General features: G+C 41.4%; 2 protein-coding genes and 1 long non-coding RNA gene across 3 annotated transcripts in view; 1 reads left to right on the forward strand and 2 right to left on the reverse strand.

Moving 5' to 3' along the window:
- Positions 1–15195, forward strand: part of LOC103466064 (lysine-specific demethylase RSBN1L-like) — a 16141-nt gene extending 946 nt beyond the window's left edge. Inside the window, exons 3-8 of the mRNA XM_081608093.1 lie at positions 255–916; positions 8560–8697; positions 8842–8984; positions 10144–10311; positions 10437–10548; positions 11727–15195. Coding sequence (XP_081464219.1) covers positions 255–916; positions 8560–8697; positions 8842–8984; positions 10144–10311; positions 10437–10548; positions 11727–13277 — 2774 coding nt within the window. The 3' untranslated portion in view covers positions 13278–15195. The remainder of the gene's footprint in view (positions 1–254; positions 917–8559; positions 8698–8841; positions 8985–10143; positions 10312–10436; positions 10549–11726) is intronic.
- On the reverse strand, positions 6232–8729 carry LOC103466063 (uncharacterized). Its single transcript, XR_533912.2, has 2 exons — positions 8590–8729; positions 6232–6998 (listed from the first exon to the last, which is right to left on the reverse strand). It is a non-coding gene; the product is annotated as an uncharacterized LOC103466063 (long non-coding RNA).
- Positions 15196–16010: 815 nt separating the features above from the next.
- tmem60 (transmembrane protein 60) lies at positions 16011–17840 on the reverse strand. Its single transcript, XM_008411385.3, has 2 exons — positions 17691–17840; positions 16011–17559 (listed from the first exon to the last, which is right to left on the reverse strand). Exon 2 carries the CDS (start codon positions 17439–17441, stop codon positions 17037–17039), a length of 405 nt encoding a protein of 134 aa, XP_008409607.2. The 5' UTR covers positions 17442–17559; positions 17691–17840; the 3' UTR covers positions 16011–17036.
- Between the last annotated feature and the right edge of the window lie 133 nt (positions 17841–17973).

The raw sequence follows: 17973 nt of genomic DNA on the forward strand, positions 1-17973 counted from the left end.
TATCATCAGGCAGAGATAATTGTGTAATTGTGCTCTTTTTGGTTACTATAGGAATTTAAGTCAATTTAAAGCAGGTTTGGTTCTGGTTGTCCCGACATCTTATGCAAAATTATATTGGAAGTTAAGACAAAATAAGACAGACACATGACCTCAAGTGTAACAGCTGTATATCTTGAAATCATAAGATATACACAGTACTATCATAATTCATAGTACTGTGCATTTGGTGTAAACGGTTCTTGTTTTGATCACAGAGTCTAAAGAGGTGCTCAGCGTTGGTTCAGAGGAAGAGCTGCTGCTTAAGAAACTCAAGAAGAAGAAGAAAAAGAAGCACAAAGACAGCGAGTGGGTGAAGGAGAGGCACAGCCGGCCCAAAATGTACCACCGATCCTGCCAGACTGTGTGCTCAGGGGTGACTCTGGGTCTGCCGGAGTTCCTTGGTCGGATCAACGGGGACAGCAGCAGCAGTGGTCTAATCCACAGCACTACAATACCACAACACTTCCAGGATACTGCTGCTGCTGCTTCTCCCACCATGTCCTCCATGGTCAGGGACAGGCTCAGCTACGGCTGCACAGCCACGGCGGGCCTTCCCGGGCTGGAGTTCAGCCATCTGATCCACATCGAGCAGCAGGCCAACGGCGGCGCCTCCGTGGTGCATGCCTACATCGAGGAGCTCTCCTGTCTGTCTCCAGCAGAGATGCAGCGCTTTGCAGAGGAGTTTGTGAGCCTGTCGTTCAGCGAGGATGGAGCTCAGGCCGCACGCTTTGTGATGGGAATCATCCACGGAGCGGCTTCCTACCTCCCAGACTTCCTGGATTACTTCTCCTACAACTTTCCCAACGCAACAGTGAAGATGGAAGTGCTCGGAAAGAAGGACATCGAGACGACAACCATGGCTACCTTTCACTCTCAGGTGAGGACGGGTTTCTGAACTGCGTCAGATAGAGACCGGGATGTTTTGCTCCTTCGAAGTCTCTTGGTAGTTTGTGAGCAGCTCAGTTGTCACATCCTGAAACGACACACCTCACAGTTTGTGTCCAGACTTGGTGGATCCTTTCAAGCTGCGCTGCAACATCTCCAGTCTTTTCTTGTGTGTTCAAAGCGTGTCAGTTTTCAAGTAGTCTTGTAAGGCTGAAAGCTCTGATGTTGTGGGGTTTGAAAAAGTCATTTCAGTCACAGATGTTCTGTCAGGGTAGGAAGATGCTTAGAATAACTCATGGAAGAGACGGCCCATATCTGGATGACTGTGTTAATGTGGAAATGTCTGTGGTAGCTTTTCTTTTTGTCCATAAAAAGCTGTGACTTTTCCATTTATTTATCAATGTAACTTTTAAGCTACTGTCCCATAGTTTGTGTCTTGCTATTGAAGGTCTAAGTGTGAGAAAAAGAAGCCGATTTTGTAGAACATCAACTCCTGTCAGGTCTTTAAGTTGTGTGCGTCACATTTTGTTTGGTCATGTTCTTAATAATGCACGTATCATGGAGTCAAGGGAATGGAGTTCAGTGTTCTGCTGCATCTTGACGGGGATTCGTCAGCTTTGGTATTACACCAGTATTTTGTTGTGTATTTACCAATCAAGGAAATGTCAGTGCTGCTTGACTACAGACGAGGGGTCAGATACTTACCTGAATTCAGCTGAAGGACGAGTAAACAGTTTCACTTTCACTTTCAAGCATTCAGCATGCCGAGTTGGATGAGTCTTCGTCAGAGCAGACAGAGGATCTTCATAGTGTCCCATGAGATGAATAAATGTTGTTGTATAGTTGTGACAGGCTAAGCAATGAATCAATTAATTGTATGATAAATTAAAATGAGCTTGTTACTTTCTATTTTAACAACAATCAGTAGAGATGCTCCCCTTTCATTTTGAAAAATGCTGCAAACATTTAACACCCTGTATGAAGTATTTCCTCCTTTTCCTCTTTTTTTTATTTTTTGTTTTACAAAAGTCCTATCTGGCATACTTACCTTTTTTCCTTTTCTAAATGCAATTTTGGTTACAAAGACTTCATAATATGTTTTAATTATTATTGTTTTGGTTGTTTTGTTAATTTGTTTTGGATATTTTAAATGTTTCCAAGTTGCAGTGTTAAATGTTCTTTGATTTTTGAGAGGATGCACTTACATTAATGCCCCATTAATAATATTAGACTAGCTGAAAGTGGTCCCAAAATGACATTATTGTTTGTTGAAATAATGTTCAGGACAATTTATCATCCAGATAAATTAGTTAATATGACAGGCCTAATGCTGCAGTAATGTTGCAGTTGTATAAATGCTGTAGCCACGTAAAACACTCCAATGTGTGTTAGTGAGGCTTAGCTGGTGACCGCTACAGCTAACCATTGTTAAATATACGGAGAGGCAAAGCATTGTTTGCATAAGATTGTTCTCCTACGTTGCTGAAACGTAAGGCAGATATGCAGTAGTTTAATACTGAGGTGTTAAATAATCATTAGGAGAAAAATCTTTTCTTAGTTGTCAAAGATTAAAATGTAAAAAAAACATCTAAAGTTTTGGCGGGAGGGATGCTCTGCAGGGATTGGTGGCTCTATTTGGGGCGTGCTCTATGATTGGTTGTTGGGTGGGTTGGGTTGTTTTTGTGCTGGATTTACTGGGTGTTTTCTTTAGCTGTCAGCTGGAGGAGAAGGAGTTTATCTCTTCAATGGAGAGTAAATCTTTCACCAGTCAGAGAAAACATGCAGGCCGATCTGTGATTATTATGTTATTAACTGCTGACATTGTCAATGAGCAATAATGAGATTTGAACCACCAAAATCCCAACAGCCTAAACAGCCTGGATTAAGAGATGCACAGAGTGATTTTGTCTATACCTATTTTATCTGATTTCTCTTTAAGTTTAAAATAAATAAGAACCTTCAAAATATTTTCTAAAATGTAAATTTAACCACCTTTCCCCCAAATTATTCACAACGCTACAGACATATCTCAAATGATAATAATATAATGGACAATAAGTATCAATTTTACAAAGTAGAAAATAACTTTTTGTACATTTTGTTGGGGGAAAAAAAGAAGCATTTCTTAAACATGTTTGCACTCTTCTGAATAATCAGTGCAAAAAATCTTCAATCTTATGTGTTTCCTCTGGTATTTTTAGGATTTAAATTTAGTGAGTCTTCACTGATTCTGTATCTCTATCAGGACTGGGGCCACTACAAAACATTAATATTACATCCAGTCAGAAGAAACACGTCGGTAAAATCAAAATATTACTTTAAATCTAAACCTGCTTGGTGTATGAATAATTTTAGAGTTGTTTTACTGAAAAATGAAACGATTTACTTCTACAGTTGACCAGATGACAGTGCTGTTTCTTTATGCACCGGTCACATCACTGTAAATTTAGTATGTTTTAAAATACTCAAGGGTTTGGGGAGTAAATATTTGTACAAATAAATCCACCTAACGGATGAAGCGTAACTCCTTTCTCTACTATTGGCACGCAGGGTCCATTCACGATACCAGATTTTTAAATTTAATGTGAAGATAAGCTACTATACAGGATCTTTAAAGTGACTGTGTTGCTATTAAAAGGGATTTTACTAAAAAGATCAATGTTATTCCAGCAGCATGGTAACATGGGAGGTTTTAAACTGCCTTTCACAGCTTATATTATTGATTAGCTCAATTATCAGTCTGTGGGTGTTTTCTATGTAGAGGATAGCTGCCAACATTTCCTAATCCAGCGTTTTCTGAAACAAAGTATCTGCGCTGTAGTATCTTTTGTCTTCCTGTTACTGAGAGAGTGAGAATTTAATAAGTAATTTCCTGAATGAACAGACACTCCCTGTTCTTCCTTGGACTTAATTTGAAGATATCTCACTAATTCAGAACATGTTTAACTTTGACTCCTCTTTCTTCAGTGTCTTCCACACTGAAGACTGTTGCCTGCATGGACTGCCAGACCTCACATGTGATGTTCATTAGTTGGGACAGAAAATATCACAGCTTCTGACTGACCAATCTTTAATCTAGAGCAATCAAAACTGGCTGCTTTTTGAAGTACTAACAAGATTTTAACATATTTTGCAAAGCTACTTACTTTATTCATCATTTAGAACCGTTTTTTGTCTAAATTTAACATTTAGCTGCCTGCTCTTTAATGTTATCTGGTTTGTCTGTTTAACCTGTTACCATGTTAGATTTATTGGACAATAGTAGCATGCAGGTTTAGGTTAAATGTTGTGGCAGCGCCCCCTACTGGCTCACCAGTGCTAACAGTCCCCTTGATGAGGTTTGATAATGAGCTGCAGCAGGAAGATTTACAACTTTCACGTTAAGACTACAGCAACGGTCTTGAATATGGTCTCCCTTTGGTTTGGTAAACTCAGGTTTTGGGTTGGTACCCCCTGGTTCTGGTCTTGTCTCAGGTTGGGTGGTCTTGACAACACAACCACTAATTACATGTGGAGCCTGTAGCATTTCAAGGTGGAGGATTCTCACTTTCTGACAACGTCTGAGGACGATGAAGGCCATAGAGGGAGTTGTGCACGTTATGATGGATGAGAAAGAGAGCAGCAAGCCTACCTGGTGCGCAGATCGCCTCGCTGGGTGACAAATGGTGCTCAGCCACTAAAAATGGAAGCTCGAGTTTGTCACATGCTTTGGGTTTAAGCCTCGTTTCAACACGCTTCAGCAAGTTAAACAAACGGATTTAGGTCACGGAAAGATTTCATACATCTATGCCAAACTCTCTCAGCTGTGAGAAAAATTATTTCAAGACACTGAAAATATCTGCACAATATTTCAAGCTGCACTTATGAAAGCTATGCAACTTAGATGGAGCTAAGCTGTGATGTTTTAGGAGCTTTGCTTAATGTTCAAAAATAATAACTGTAATGTGATGTTTCCCTACAGTGGTGAAGTCCCACTTTACTCTCAGTCCTCTCAGTAGATGCAGTCAATGTGTTGAGGTTTCACAATTTGCCCATTTGTTTTTTATTGATTAATTTCACTTGCTGATGCAAACTGCAGATGTACAGTTTTGCAGATTAGCATATAGTGGAGCAGCAGCAGCTCTAAAGGCCTCTTTAGTTAAGTGACTGAATTAATTCATGGCAGCTCTTAGACCCGCGCGTTGTATCAGTTTCTGCTGCATACAGGCAGTAGTTATGGACTCAGGATTGCACTGCTTGACTTAATAGAGAGGTGTGCTGCAGAGGCAGGGGGTCTTTAGTGCTCGCCGCCTCGGAGCTTTGGACTCGACATGTGACGACTGAATGTGTTTGACTGTTTTATTCAGGCTGTTTCTGTTCACTGGTTAACATGAAAGTAAGAAGAAGGTAAGAACAAAGCATTTCCAGAACCAAAATTAGTGTAGCGCTTCCTTATCTCATGCTGTATGGTTTTTATTTTTGGTGCTTCAAATTATGTCACTGAATGCCAGATTTGTTCAGGGTTTTTTTAATTTTTTTTATCCTTTCCGGCTGCAGCAGGTTCACTCTCACACTTATAGAGCGTTTTGGCACTATTTGTTGTGTTTATTGCTATGCTTTGCTCTATAAATGACCTCAGGGTAGAAATCATTTAGCTGTTGCTCAACACTTTCTGGGTCTGTCATTCAACATGCGTTGCCACTTTGGTTTGTATTATATTTCTGCTTTCCAGTGTTGATGTTTTCTAAAGCAGATTAACCGCAATGAGACAATAATCTTGTGTGACATAGTACTGTTCAGTTCTTGTTTTTGCTCGTTTGTGTTTGGACGAGACGGCGAAAGTGAAACTATGGATCGTCAGTTGAGGGCAAACATTTTTTTCCTCTGTTAATTTCAACCTTTAAACTTCAGATCAAGACTTGACTCGCAGCACAACAGGTTAGACTCAATCCAGCTAATATTTTACTAGAAATTAGTTTAGTTTTCCTTCAGTGCAGAAATGCCGCACAATTAAATTAAGTGCTCTCTGTCTGTGCAGCAGCTGATTGCTGTCAAACTTAATACTGCTGAGAAAAATAAAACATTTTGTGCTTTAGGAAAATTAAAAACAAAGGAATCTCTTTAAAAACAACAAATTAATGACATTATTATTGTCCTTATTGGTGGAAAGCCCACAAAACAGATGGTGAGCCAGCAGCCATGTAGATAAAAACAAAAGATTAAAGGGGCAGTATTATGTATTTTCCAGCCATGTTGTGCCATTTTTATAGCACACTCAAGTAACTAGGTGTTATTCTGAGAGGTGTGGTAAAAGAACTCAATCTTGGCTGTACAGCAATAAAGTTGATTTATTAAGTCTGGTGCAACAAAGCAGATTAAAAAATGGCAGCCATCTATCCTACTGCTACGTCCATGCCTGTTAAACCCCGCCTTCTCAATCTACATCGGCCAATCACCTCAGCCTTCCAGAGTGAGAGAAAAAGGAAAAAAAGTTAACTTTCACATACACGGAGTCAACGCTAACAATTATTTGTCAGTAATAGAATATAAGGCAGACATTTTACGTATGCAAATGCACAATTTGTAAAACGTTTTATTCTTCTAACTAGTTTAAACTTCAGCCCATCAAATTCCAGCTCTAGTAACTGCGCTTTCTATAACAGAGTTGGGTTTGAGGTGGGAATCCATTTTAGCAGGGTTCCAAGATGGCTGCCACAAAAAAACAGAATCACAAGGCAACAAACATTTCAACCACACACACAAAACGTTCATTTACACACGTTAGAACTAAGGTTAGAGAAAAACTCATTGCTTCTTAACGCTGGATTGTCTTCAGCTGTTATAGAAGTGCTGAGTATATGAAATTTACTGTAACTTAATGCCTTGAAATTGAGCCCATCTCTTTAAGAAGCTCCTTCCGCTTTCAGCGCCTCATCACAACAATTAAGCCATTCACAGCCATTTTTATAGCAGCGTTTCACTGAGTAGTGGTTCCTATGATGAGCTCAGCAGACTCAGTTCCTCCAGGTGTTTGCTGCTGCCGCTAGTCTGTAGGAGTTAGCAGGGTAGGTGAGCTTGGCTTGGAGACTGCAGCTCTAAGGAGGAGATATGTGGGAAAAGTGTCACTTTGTGAGAGCAAACGTTTAGGTTGCCACGGGAGATTAAATCATTTCTCAAACAAGCATGAAGGAGTCACAGCAACACTTCAGGTATGTTTTTGATGAGGGAATAACAGAACATGATGTAAATCGCAAAAAAGTTGATTTTACATAACACCCTACCTTTTAAGTAGCAAACCGGTGGACAAGATGTGCTTTAGTAAAAGTGCTTTGGATTCAGATGCGGAACACGTTATTGGAAACAGAATCGGGTCCATTTAAAAGGCTCATCATAAAATAACCAGAAGCACAAGTTTATGGTTCTGATGATTCTTCGACCATCAAATAAAATATGAGGCAAGCAGTGAGCAGGGTAGGTACAGAACACTTTCCTGCATCTATTGTGCTTCTTCTTATTGGTTGTGCTGTAGTTAAATACTTTAAAACTAAAAATACAACAGGGATAAATCTGTTGATGTTTTATCAGAAACATTAGGTCTGGTTCGTGTTAGCCGTCAGTGTCACCAGCAGAGCCGCCTGCTGTCTCCGCTTCTCACCGTGACGCGGCCGCATTTACAATTCGGATCAGGTAGCTGTAATCTTTCCAATTACGATGTAATTTACTGGTCACTTAAAACCAAATCAGACGGTGCGACGTGTCAAATGTCAGGTCTGAGCAGGCCAGCGTCGACGTAAACGCGCTTCAAGGAAGCAACCATCTTCTGACGTCACGGCGCGCCACGAGAGCAGCGGCTTCCCTCCCGGATGTTTTCTCTTCCAAGATAAAAACTCGATCGGTAAAAAAAAAAAAGAAGCGGCATCCAAACCCCCAGGGTGTTTTCCTCAGAGAAAACATTCCGCTCTGCTTTTATGATAATTTCTGCAGCTACAGCGGGAAAAAAGCACAGCTGTGAGTTCGGAGGCAGCGCTCCGCATCTGTCCTGTCTGTTCTGGTTCTGGTTCTGGTTCTGGACGAGCTCTGCACTGAACGCCTTGAGCCAAGCCGTTTGTTTGCTTCTGCTCATGTGTTGGTGAACACGGCCGAACCGGACACGGAGGTCCAGAGCAGCAGGCCAGGATGTTGTGGCTGCATGATGCAACAAGTTTCACTAACATGAAGATAATTAGAAGTTTGAAATACAATTTGAAGATTTTTAGTCAACAATGATTCACTGGCACTTAATACTTTGACTTCGATGTTTAATTTAATGTTAGCTAAAGAGCTATTTCACTTTTCATATGTCTAATTGTTGACGGAGCTATTTTTTAAATATCTGGATTGTACTAAATACTTTGTTCTTGTCTAAATTAGAGTTGTAGATTTGAAAAGTGTCTGAATGATTTTCTGGTCCTCCGTCACATTTCTCTGAGTCCTAGTAGCTTGGCTTTTGTTTGCTTTGCTCCTGACATTTCCGTTTCTCAATAAGCGCTGAAGGTTGAGGTTTTCTGAGTGCGTAGTCAAGAGCAAACGCTGAAAAGGCCACCTGTCGTGTTTCTCTAGCTGTGGAAATGTGCCGTGATGTGAGCTGTGGGCTGATTTTTGTGTCCCCTCCTCCAGGTGAAGAGGACGTATTCCCGGGGAACGTACCGTGCCGGCGCCATGCGGCAGGTCAGTCTGGTCGGAGCCGTGGACGAAGAGGTCGGCGACTTCTTCCCAGAGTTCCTCAGCATGCTGGAGGAGTCTCCTTTCCTGGTGGTCAGTGCTCTCCGATAGCTGCAAAATGTCCGCACCAGCGGCGAGTCAACATCTGTTTGACTTCCCTCTGTGTGTGTGTGCGTGCGTGTGCGTGCGTGTTCTTGAGTTACGTAACCTGAAGTTTCCCGCCATGTGTTTGTGCAGAGAACTCTGCCGTGGGGAACCTTCTCCAGTCTGCGGCTGCAGAGCCCGACTGAGAGCGACGACGGCCCCATCATGTGGGTCCGACCCGGGGAGCAGATGATCCCCATGGCGGACATGCCGAAATCCCCCTTCAAAAGGAAAAGGTGAATTTCTATTCCTTCACCACATTCTCATGTCAGACATGCTGCACTGCGAAAAGCAGAAATGTCGCATGATTTAGAGACGAGTGTGACGTTTACTTGCTTTAGGCCGTTTTGGATGCAACTATTTCTGAAACTAAAGCCATGCAACATTCAAGTATCCTAGCTAGAAACTGACGCACATCATCATTTTTTGTATTTAATTACTATTTAATTAAATGAGTTACTTTTGAATAATATAAATCTTATACTTCAGGGATGCCAGAACATTTATGTAACAACTTCATGAACTGGAGAGTATTCATTGGCCAAAGAAATAAAACGTGCGCCACACTTTGGACATCCTGGTGTCCTTCTACCACAGTTAAATAAAAATTTACTGGAATTGGAAAACTTGGATTATATTGTTTGATGAAAATGTGATTAATCAGAATTAACCCTTTCATGTATAGTGGTGACTACAGTGGACAGCTACCTAAAAGCCATTTTCTGGTGCTTCTTGTGGATTTTTATGTTATAAATGCACATAGACCACTGAAGTGGACACTAATGCATCATAAAATACACTATCAACTACTGGCCATCAGCTGCAAATGCAAGAAATTATTTTTGTTAAATCCAATATGGCCGACAGACAAAAAAAAGCATGCTAACGGCCCGGTCCCTCCTTCAACTGTAGAAGGTAAAAAAAATATTGTGACATCAGATAACCCCTAAAGAACAAAACTACTGATGTATTTTTCAAATAACAACTTTGTATTTGGAGAAAATTACAATTGATGACCTAAAAAAAAGTTTACAAAAACATTTTTCCTACCTTTTCTTATGCCTTAAGAAAATAAAAAAAAAAATTGAAAAAAATTCTGAGACAAAGGATCATAATTCATCTGTGAATGGGTTAATTAACTAGTTTTCAGAGGCTTTCTAGTAAAGAAGTGAGGAATTTAGTTCCTGTTCTTAAGCATGCTCCACTTTGTTGTCCATCATAAATAATCTCAGTAAATCACATTGAAGTCAGTTATTATCACCTGAACTAAAGCAGAAAAAGCTCAAGAGGTGCGAATACTTTTACAAAGAAAACCTGTTTAAATACCTTTTTACTCCTGTAAGAGCGTTCGCCTCCTCTGTAAACCGTGACAGCTGTGAACTGGACATGTTGCAGGTCCACCAATGAGATCAAGAACCTGCAGTACCTGCCCAGAGCCAGCGAGCCCAGAGAGATGCTGTTCGAGGACCGGACCAGAGCCCACGCCGATCACATTGGTCAGGGCTTCGAGCGACAGACCACGGCCGCTGTCGGCGTGCTGAAGGCTGTCCGCTGCGGAGAGGAGTGAGTGCAGAGGATCCGTTTCACTTCTCCAGATCCTCCCGCAGTGCATGCTGGGAGGTCTGAAGCTGCCCAGCCTGTGGTTTACTCAGGCTTGCTTTTTAAAAACCTGTTGTGTCGATTCACAGCAGCGACACTCCCGCCCGGATCACCAAAGACGTTGTGTGTTTCCACGCCGGAGATTTCCCAGACGTGGTCATGAGGCTGCAGCTGGACCTCCATGAGCCGCCGCTGTCGCAGGTGGGACGGACGTTTCTTTCCTTAAGCTTTCCAGCAGCGTGCGATTGCTGTAAACGCTCGTTTCTTCTTGCTTTACTGCCCCACTAATTATTTCCATGCTTGACAGTAAATCTGGTTACTGTGTGTTATGTAAATTATCTGCTAAACCGCTGACTATTAACTCAACTTGTCAACAAATGAGGAACTGCCCAGATTCTTTGTTTTTAGTCTAAAAGTGTTTTTATTGCAGACAATAAGCAAATTAATGGTGAAGTAAAATGCATATTTAGCAACCGTAAAGCCAGTTAAGAGTAAACAAATTCTGATTTAATTTACTCACTGTTCTTGTGTGCAGAAATTAAGTTGTCTCGAGATTTTAATAAATGAGATTAAGCAGAAATTCTGTAATCTGGTGATGTTTGGGGTTTGAAACAGTCTGGTAATTATTTTGGAATTTAATAAAATTGGAAAAGAATGAGGGAACTGAAAATGAAAATTATTTCCCGACTTTTGTCCCCCATCCAAAAGAAAGAGGTATTTTTGCTTTTCTTCCTCCTTCCTTTCACCCATACATCCTTTCCTCATTACTTTCCTACCTTCCTTCCCTTCTTCTGTACTTCCTCCTCGTCATTCGTTCAGTCCTACCTTTTGTCTCTCTTTTATTCATTTCTTTTTCTGTTCTTTTTGTGTTTATTCCTTTTTTACCTCTGTTCTCCTTTCTATCCTTTCAATTCACACACTTTTTTGTGTCCTTCCTTTTGTTCTGAGAGGGAGAAATACAAGAACTTTATTCTTGTATTTCCTTTCTTTCTTTAATACGTCCTTCTATCCTCTCTAACTTTCTTTTGTACTTTAGCCCTTCTATCACTCCTTATGTCCTCCCTTTTTTTCCCTTACCCTCTCATACTGTGGAACAACCTACCAAAAATATGAAATTTGGGGTCTGGAAAAAGAATTTTAACATAATGTTTTAATTAATTAATTTAGTCAATAATGGTAGGATGAATGTTTTTTGTCAAAATAAAAAGTATCTAGTAAATGAACACCACCAGACAGTCAAAAGTTACATTAATGTCAAAGTAGGAAGAAAAACAACAAATTTATCCTGTGGGGTTTTGTTTTGTTTCTAAAATAAATTTAGAGTATCTAGAGCTAGCTAAGCACTGTGTCCTCTTGTCCTCTTGTCTCCGTGTCTCCAGTGCGTCCAGTGGATCGACGATGCCAAGCTGAACCAGCTGAGGAGGGAGGGGATCCGATACGCTCGCATCCAGCTCTACCACGACGACATCTACTTCATTCCCAGAGGAGTCGTCCACCAGTTCAAGACCGTCTCGGCCGTCTGCAGCCTGGCCTGGCACATCCGACTCAAACAGTACCACCAGCAGGAGGAGAGAAAGGAGGAGAAAGAGGAGGAGAAGTTTTCACTAAGCGAAGCTCTGCATAGAGTCAAACAGGAGGAAGACGTGGAGGAAGAGGGCAACAAGTTCAACTTTGCGCTGCAGACGGTGCGGAAGGTGGAGGATGAGGACATGGAGGGACAAGAGGAGCCACCGTCTCAAATGCTGACGCATCACTTCAAGGAGGAAGAGGAAGATGGCCAAGAAGAGATGAAGGAGTTGCCAGGAACACGGCCTCTGCCTTCGGTCCAAAATGAATCGGAGGAGGTTGTCTTCAGTCCCGCGCCGATGGAAATTAAAGTAGAAGAGCTTCAGGAGGACAGAAAGGGCGGCGCAGACACGAATCAAAGACTGGCGGGTCAGGAGGACGCTGGACAGGACGCAGCGTACCTAAAGGCCTCACAGCAGATCAAGAAGGAAAGTGATGTGGAGGAAGAGCGGCAGCCAAAGCCAGCACTGCCAGACAAGACTAAAGACGACACGACGAGCGCTCCCAGCACACCGCAGATAAAAAAAGAGAAGGATAAAGGTAAAAGAGAGCGAGACGAAAGGGAGAGGACTAAAGAAAAGAAGGGTAAGGACAAGGAGAAAAAAGACAGAGGAAAAGACAGAGAGAGGGAGAAGGTCAAGACTGAAGGAGGAAGAGACGGGGGCACCCTGATCCTGACGCAGATAAAGAAAAAGGAGGATGAAGAGCGGACGAAAGAGGGAAGTCGAGGCTGCCCGACCGCGCCGACCGCTCAGAGAGACGAGAAGTGGGCCAAGGAGGCCGACTCCAAAACACAAACCCACCTCAAGAGAGACAAGGAGCATGACAAGGATAGGGGAGCGCCGCCGTCCCGGCCCGACAGAGAGGACGGCCGGGACGGCGGCTCGCACAAACACAAGTCCACACATGGGAAGAAGGAGAAGAGCGGCCACAAGGAGGGCAAGGACACGAGCGCGTCGTCGGCGAAACCAGGCAGGGAGGACGGAAAGACACACAAACACACGCAGCTGCAGGCGAAGAAGGACGGCAAGAAGGAGAAAGACGGCGGCAGAGAGGAGATCAGGAAGAAGCCTGAACACAAACCAGCACGGACGCTCTTCACGTTCGATCTCTTTAAGCCCCTGGAGGCTCACCAGCCGCTCGCCCTCTCTTTATCAGACAGCAGACCCAAACCTCACACCGACCCCCGAGGGTCTTCCAACAAGCCTGGGTCGGACGCTCGGACACTTGTTCCCTCTAAAGGACCAAAAGCAAAGGACTCCTTGCAGGGAAAACCTGCGGTGGCGGCGGCCGGGCTGCAGGACTCGCTAAAGCAGCCTCTGAGGACACAAACGCCACAAACACAGAAAGACTTCTCGATATGAATGTCTCCATGTCTTCTGCTTTTATTGTACTACTTATGCCAAGGCCTTGTTAAAATATTTGACGGTTCACCCTTCCTTTAAGAGGCAACCATTCCACAAATTAGACGTGACGCAGCGAGATGAGGATGCGCTCTGCGAGTATTTTAACAGCGCCAGCGAATGTAAGCTAAGGAGCTCACTTCACTTTGTTGGTCAGCAGACGTACGAAGGCTTTAACACGATTCGCTTTGGTGACCCGTGTGTCGGTGCCTGTGCACTACTCAGCTTCGCTCATAAAGCTCCTATTTTAGGTACTCGAGCCAATCTGGAAACAATCATCTTCATAGTACCTTGCAAAAGTTTTGATACCTTTTTCACGTTTAGTCGTGTCACAACCACAAATTTAGATGGATTTTAATGGGGATTTCAAGAGAGAGAGCGACGCAAAGTAACTAAGGTTACATGATTTACCATTTTGAAAGCTGTTTTCTCCTTTGTCTGCTACCCTGAAATAAAACCCTGCGCAACAAATGACCTCCAGAAGTCGACTAATTAGTAAATAAATCTGTAAAATATTCATCTCCCCTTGTAGTTCTGAAAATCAGGTCTTTTCAGAACTACATTTCTCTGCAGGTGCAGCTGTAAGCTCGTTCAGAGTGGACATCGGCTTCAAGCTGTCCAATCAGATTCAGGGCTACACCAAGAGTCTGCAACCCTTACGACATAACGAGCCAAATAAAAGTCATTTACTCCAGGAATTTCTTGTCATTTTTTAAAGAACTGGAATTTTATTTGCTAAATTTTATTTATATTCCAGCTTAATGACACGGAAAACCAAACTAGAACTGGTACTTTATCGTCATTCCTTGTGGAAATTCAGTGCATATATACTGCAAGGAAATGAAATAAAAACAGTTAAAAACACTATTTATTGTTATATTTGTGTTTAAAAACATTAACTGGTTCCTTTTTCATTTTTTAGCCAAAGTTCTTTAGAGCCTTTAAGAAAGTCCAAAGAGCCACTAGCGGCTCCAGAGTCGCAGGTTCCAGACCCCCGGGTTACAGTCGTAGCCTCATATTTAGATCCAGCCGTCTTAGAATCAACTCTAACCAGCTGCTGAGTCCCACACCATGATGGAGCCACTACCATGCTTCATAGAGGCGTTCATGGTCCGGACAGGTTTTAAAATGTGGCTTCTGTTTTTTTTGTTGTTTTAACTTTCTTCAAAACTTTTTCTCTTACGTCTCTGCTGTGTTCGTTGGTCTTCATCCTGCTGTGAAGAAGCTGTATTTATAATGAGGTTACGTTACAAACTGTCCACTAATTAGGTCACTTCTGTCGGTAATTAGTTGCACTGGATTTTTATTTAGCGGCATAAATCGGTGCCGACTGCAAACTAATTATGTGAAACATTTTGCGTCTCTACTAGCTGAGATCCCAATAAAAAAAAAACATTGAAACTTGTGGCTGCAGCGTGACACGGTGTGGAAACCATTTTAAATACTTTTGCCGGGCGCAGAGCGACAGGTCGGTAGGTCCTCCGCTGATCTGTAAATCATCTTTCTGTTGCTTTGGTAGGCAGGATTTTTATTGTTTATAACACTCCAAAATCAGATTCTAGCAATTGTTTTCAGACTTTACTGTTTGACACACACACAGGGCTGTAAATTATACTGTAAGTACCAAAACTGTACAGTCTAGATGTTATTAGCACCGGTGTGAGGAAAATGTATACAGAAATTGCATATATTTTTTGTAAGACAGGTTTTATTTTCCATAGAACTTATTTATATCATTTACTGTCTGTTTTTATTTGAAACTGATGTATGTGAAGATTTTGTTGTAAATACATTTTATTTCCTAAGATAATACTTGGTAGTGTGATTTATACTCTGATCAGAACCTCTCAATAAATGGTTCTAAATGTTGACTAAGTTACCAAGTGTCTCCTGTTTTTTCTAAAGAGTTTTAATTGACTGATTAGAGGCTTCAGGATGAAGCATGGCAGCGTTTTTAAACCCAAGTTAAATTGTCTCTCCATGCGAGTGAAACATGGAAACGTTCATGGACAGCTTCCGTTCTTACAGATTCAACACCAAAACTGTTGAACTTCTCCACCTGAGGGAGCTCTCCACTCGGCCCCAGTTCACTCAGTTCATATTCAGCCGAACGACTGAATCATTTTATACATCTGGATCAATGTGCATAAAAGATTTGAAAATTTCCAGAAATGATTTTCTATTCAATCGAGTTCATTCCTTTACTCATCAGTCCGTCCAGTTATTTTTAAACAAATCATTAAATCCTGTCTTTTGCTCATCATGATTAAGATAAATGACTCTAGACCGCAAACATGAATTATTTCCGCACTTAATTATTTTACAGTTTCTATCCTGAACTCCACAAGGAAACAACAGAAATCTATCATTAGAGCTTCTCATGACTTAACATCTGATTGGTTGTAACCATAAGCTTAACCCACTAACATAAACTAGTAAAAAGTAAAGTAAAAGTGAATTTATGACGTCTTGCAGCACACAGCAATGAAATAGTTAAAATGATATGCCTTGCACACATAAAAACAATTATAGAACTATATCCAGATATATTTTCCATTTTAAAATAAACAACTAAGGTAATAATTTAGTTATATAATTATTTATATTCATACTTTATCCTGCAACACAATCTTTCACTTTGCAATAACTGACTTGAAAAACTGTTTCATATTTTTTCACTTTACAGCTACAAACTTCAATGTTTAAGGAATTTAATGATAGACAAACATAAGGCACTTTTTTCTTTTACAAACAAATTTGAAAAGAATGTCATACATAAAGAAAGAAACATGCAAAAATCAGGAAGCAGTCAAGATATCAAGACGTCTCTGGAGTGGTTGCAGAGATTCACCGCTCAGGTGGGAGAGTCAGAGACAAGGAAACCGGTCAGAGTTATTGGGAATAAATATTTGGGGCTGAATATTTCAGTAAAGAGACATTCCCCCAAAACACCGGCAGCTGCTATCGAAATGAAAAAAATAGCTAAAATGTTTACTCAAGTGCCCAAAAACAAACTCCACACATTCATTTATGTTTTATTCTTAAATAAGATAAGAATCATATATTTTTTCCTTTCCACTTTAAGATTCTGCATGATTCGCTGCACTACTCTATCACCTGACATCCCCATGAAATGCATTGACGCCTGTGGTGATAATGTGACAAAATACAGTTCAAAGTTTATGAATACATTTGTAAATCTGTCCTTACCGGCTACAGCCAACATGTAAATAATATTTAATCCATCCAGATAACTATTGACTTTTATCTCCTTGGAGAACAAAATGGCATAAAACCTCTGACAAAGTGCAGTAAAAATTAATAAATGATGTTGATGGAGGATCTTAAAACCAGTTTAAGTCTCTATTTTTTTATTTTACTTTAAAATTGTTAAAAAGTGGCATTATGAGTAAAAATTAAAAGGGGGCTGGATTTAATTCAACAATCCCAGACATGTTGAAATTGATGTGAAGTTGTCAGATGGAAAGCAAAGTGCAAATTTAGTCAGGCAATGACAACGAACTCCTACTGTGGAGAGAAAAGGATACCAATGTTTTCTCTCGTTATGGTGCAACCAACAACAATCTTTAGTGTCCAGTCCCGTACAACTGAAGAGCAGCAGGTTTTAAAATAATAACTAAAACTGTGCATCCTCAGTTAAGAGGTAAATATATCTAAAAAATAACAATGTGTCCGTTTTGTAAGGGTTTCTCCCCTCGTTCAGTCCCTCCTGTAGTGGAAAACATTGTATCCCAGTTCCAGCAGCGCTCCACCCAGCAGCACCCAAAGTGGGACACACACCACACTGACCCAGATGTCCGTCAGCTTCTCCAGCCGGGAGCACAGAGTCAGACAGAAGGCCAGCTTGAGGAGCAGGGCCGTCAGGTACCACAGCCTCTTCTTCACGCTCTTCTCCTCGTCCCTGGGGTCAAAGTCCGGCTTGCAGCGACCCGCCATCTCCACGATCTGCATGAGGATGAGGATGGTGTCAAAGGTCCAGACGGGGAGGAAGATCAGGAACCAGCTCCATTGGATTTTGGAGTCCAGCTTGAGGGCAAGCATGATGAGGAAGACCAAGGCGAAGATCCAGGAGAGGAAGACTCGCTGAGCCAGGGACATCTTCATCTAGGAAGGCGGCGACTGGCCAGGCTCATCCACAGACTGAGGCTGGAAACGAGGCCGGAGAGCGCAGCGAAGGCGGCGGAGTGATCCCAGAGCAGGAAGACAGCTCTCTGTCTGGCAGCTGAAATAAAACACCAACGATAAATAAGAAATAACTAAAGTCCAGCAGCGGGTGAACATAAAACTACTGTAACTCACTCAGTGCTGAGCTATTCAATGCTACTAAAACAATGTGGTAGGAAGAGCTCTTACCGAGTTTACCGGGCCTATTTCCTTATAAATACAGTTTGAAAGACCAACTCGTTAACAAGAAAACACTTATATTTAGCCGTTTAACAGCAAACGAACCACGTAGTTGACGTTAGCTTTAAGCTAAAAACATATTTCCGGTTTGTGTTTTTAATAACGTGATGCGTTTCCTGTACCCCTTTCAAAATAAAGATATACGATTTTTTTATTATTTTTTTTCTTTAAACAATTATTTTATCAGTTTCTATCAGACTACACCGAAAACACTAACAAGATTTTATGGTAA

The sequence above is a fragment of the Poecilia reticulata genome, chromosome 6, assembly GCF_904066995.2.
Source record: "Poecilia reticulata chromosome 6, P_reticulata-male-v2, whole genome shotgun sequence".
Taxonomy (NCBI): Eukaryota; Metazoa; Chordata; class Actinopteri; order Cyprinodontiformes; family Poeciliidae; genus Poecilia; species Poecilia reticulata.

Coding starts and splice junctions, on each gene's coding strand:
- tmem60 (XM_008411385.3), bottom strand. CDS start 17,441: ATGAAGATGTCCCTGGCTCAGCGAGTCTTCCTCTCCTGGATCTTCGCC.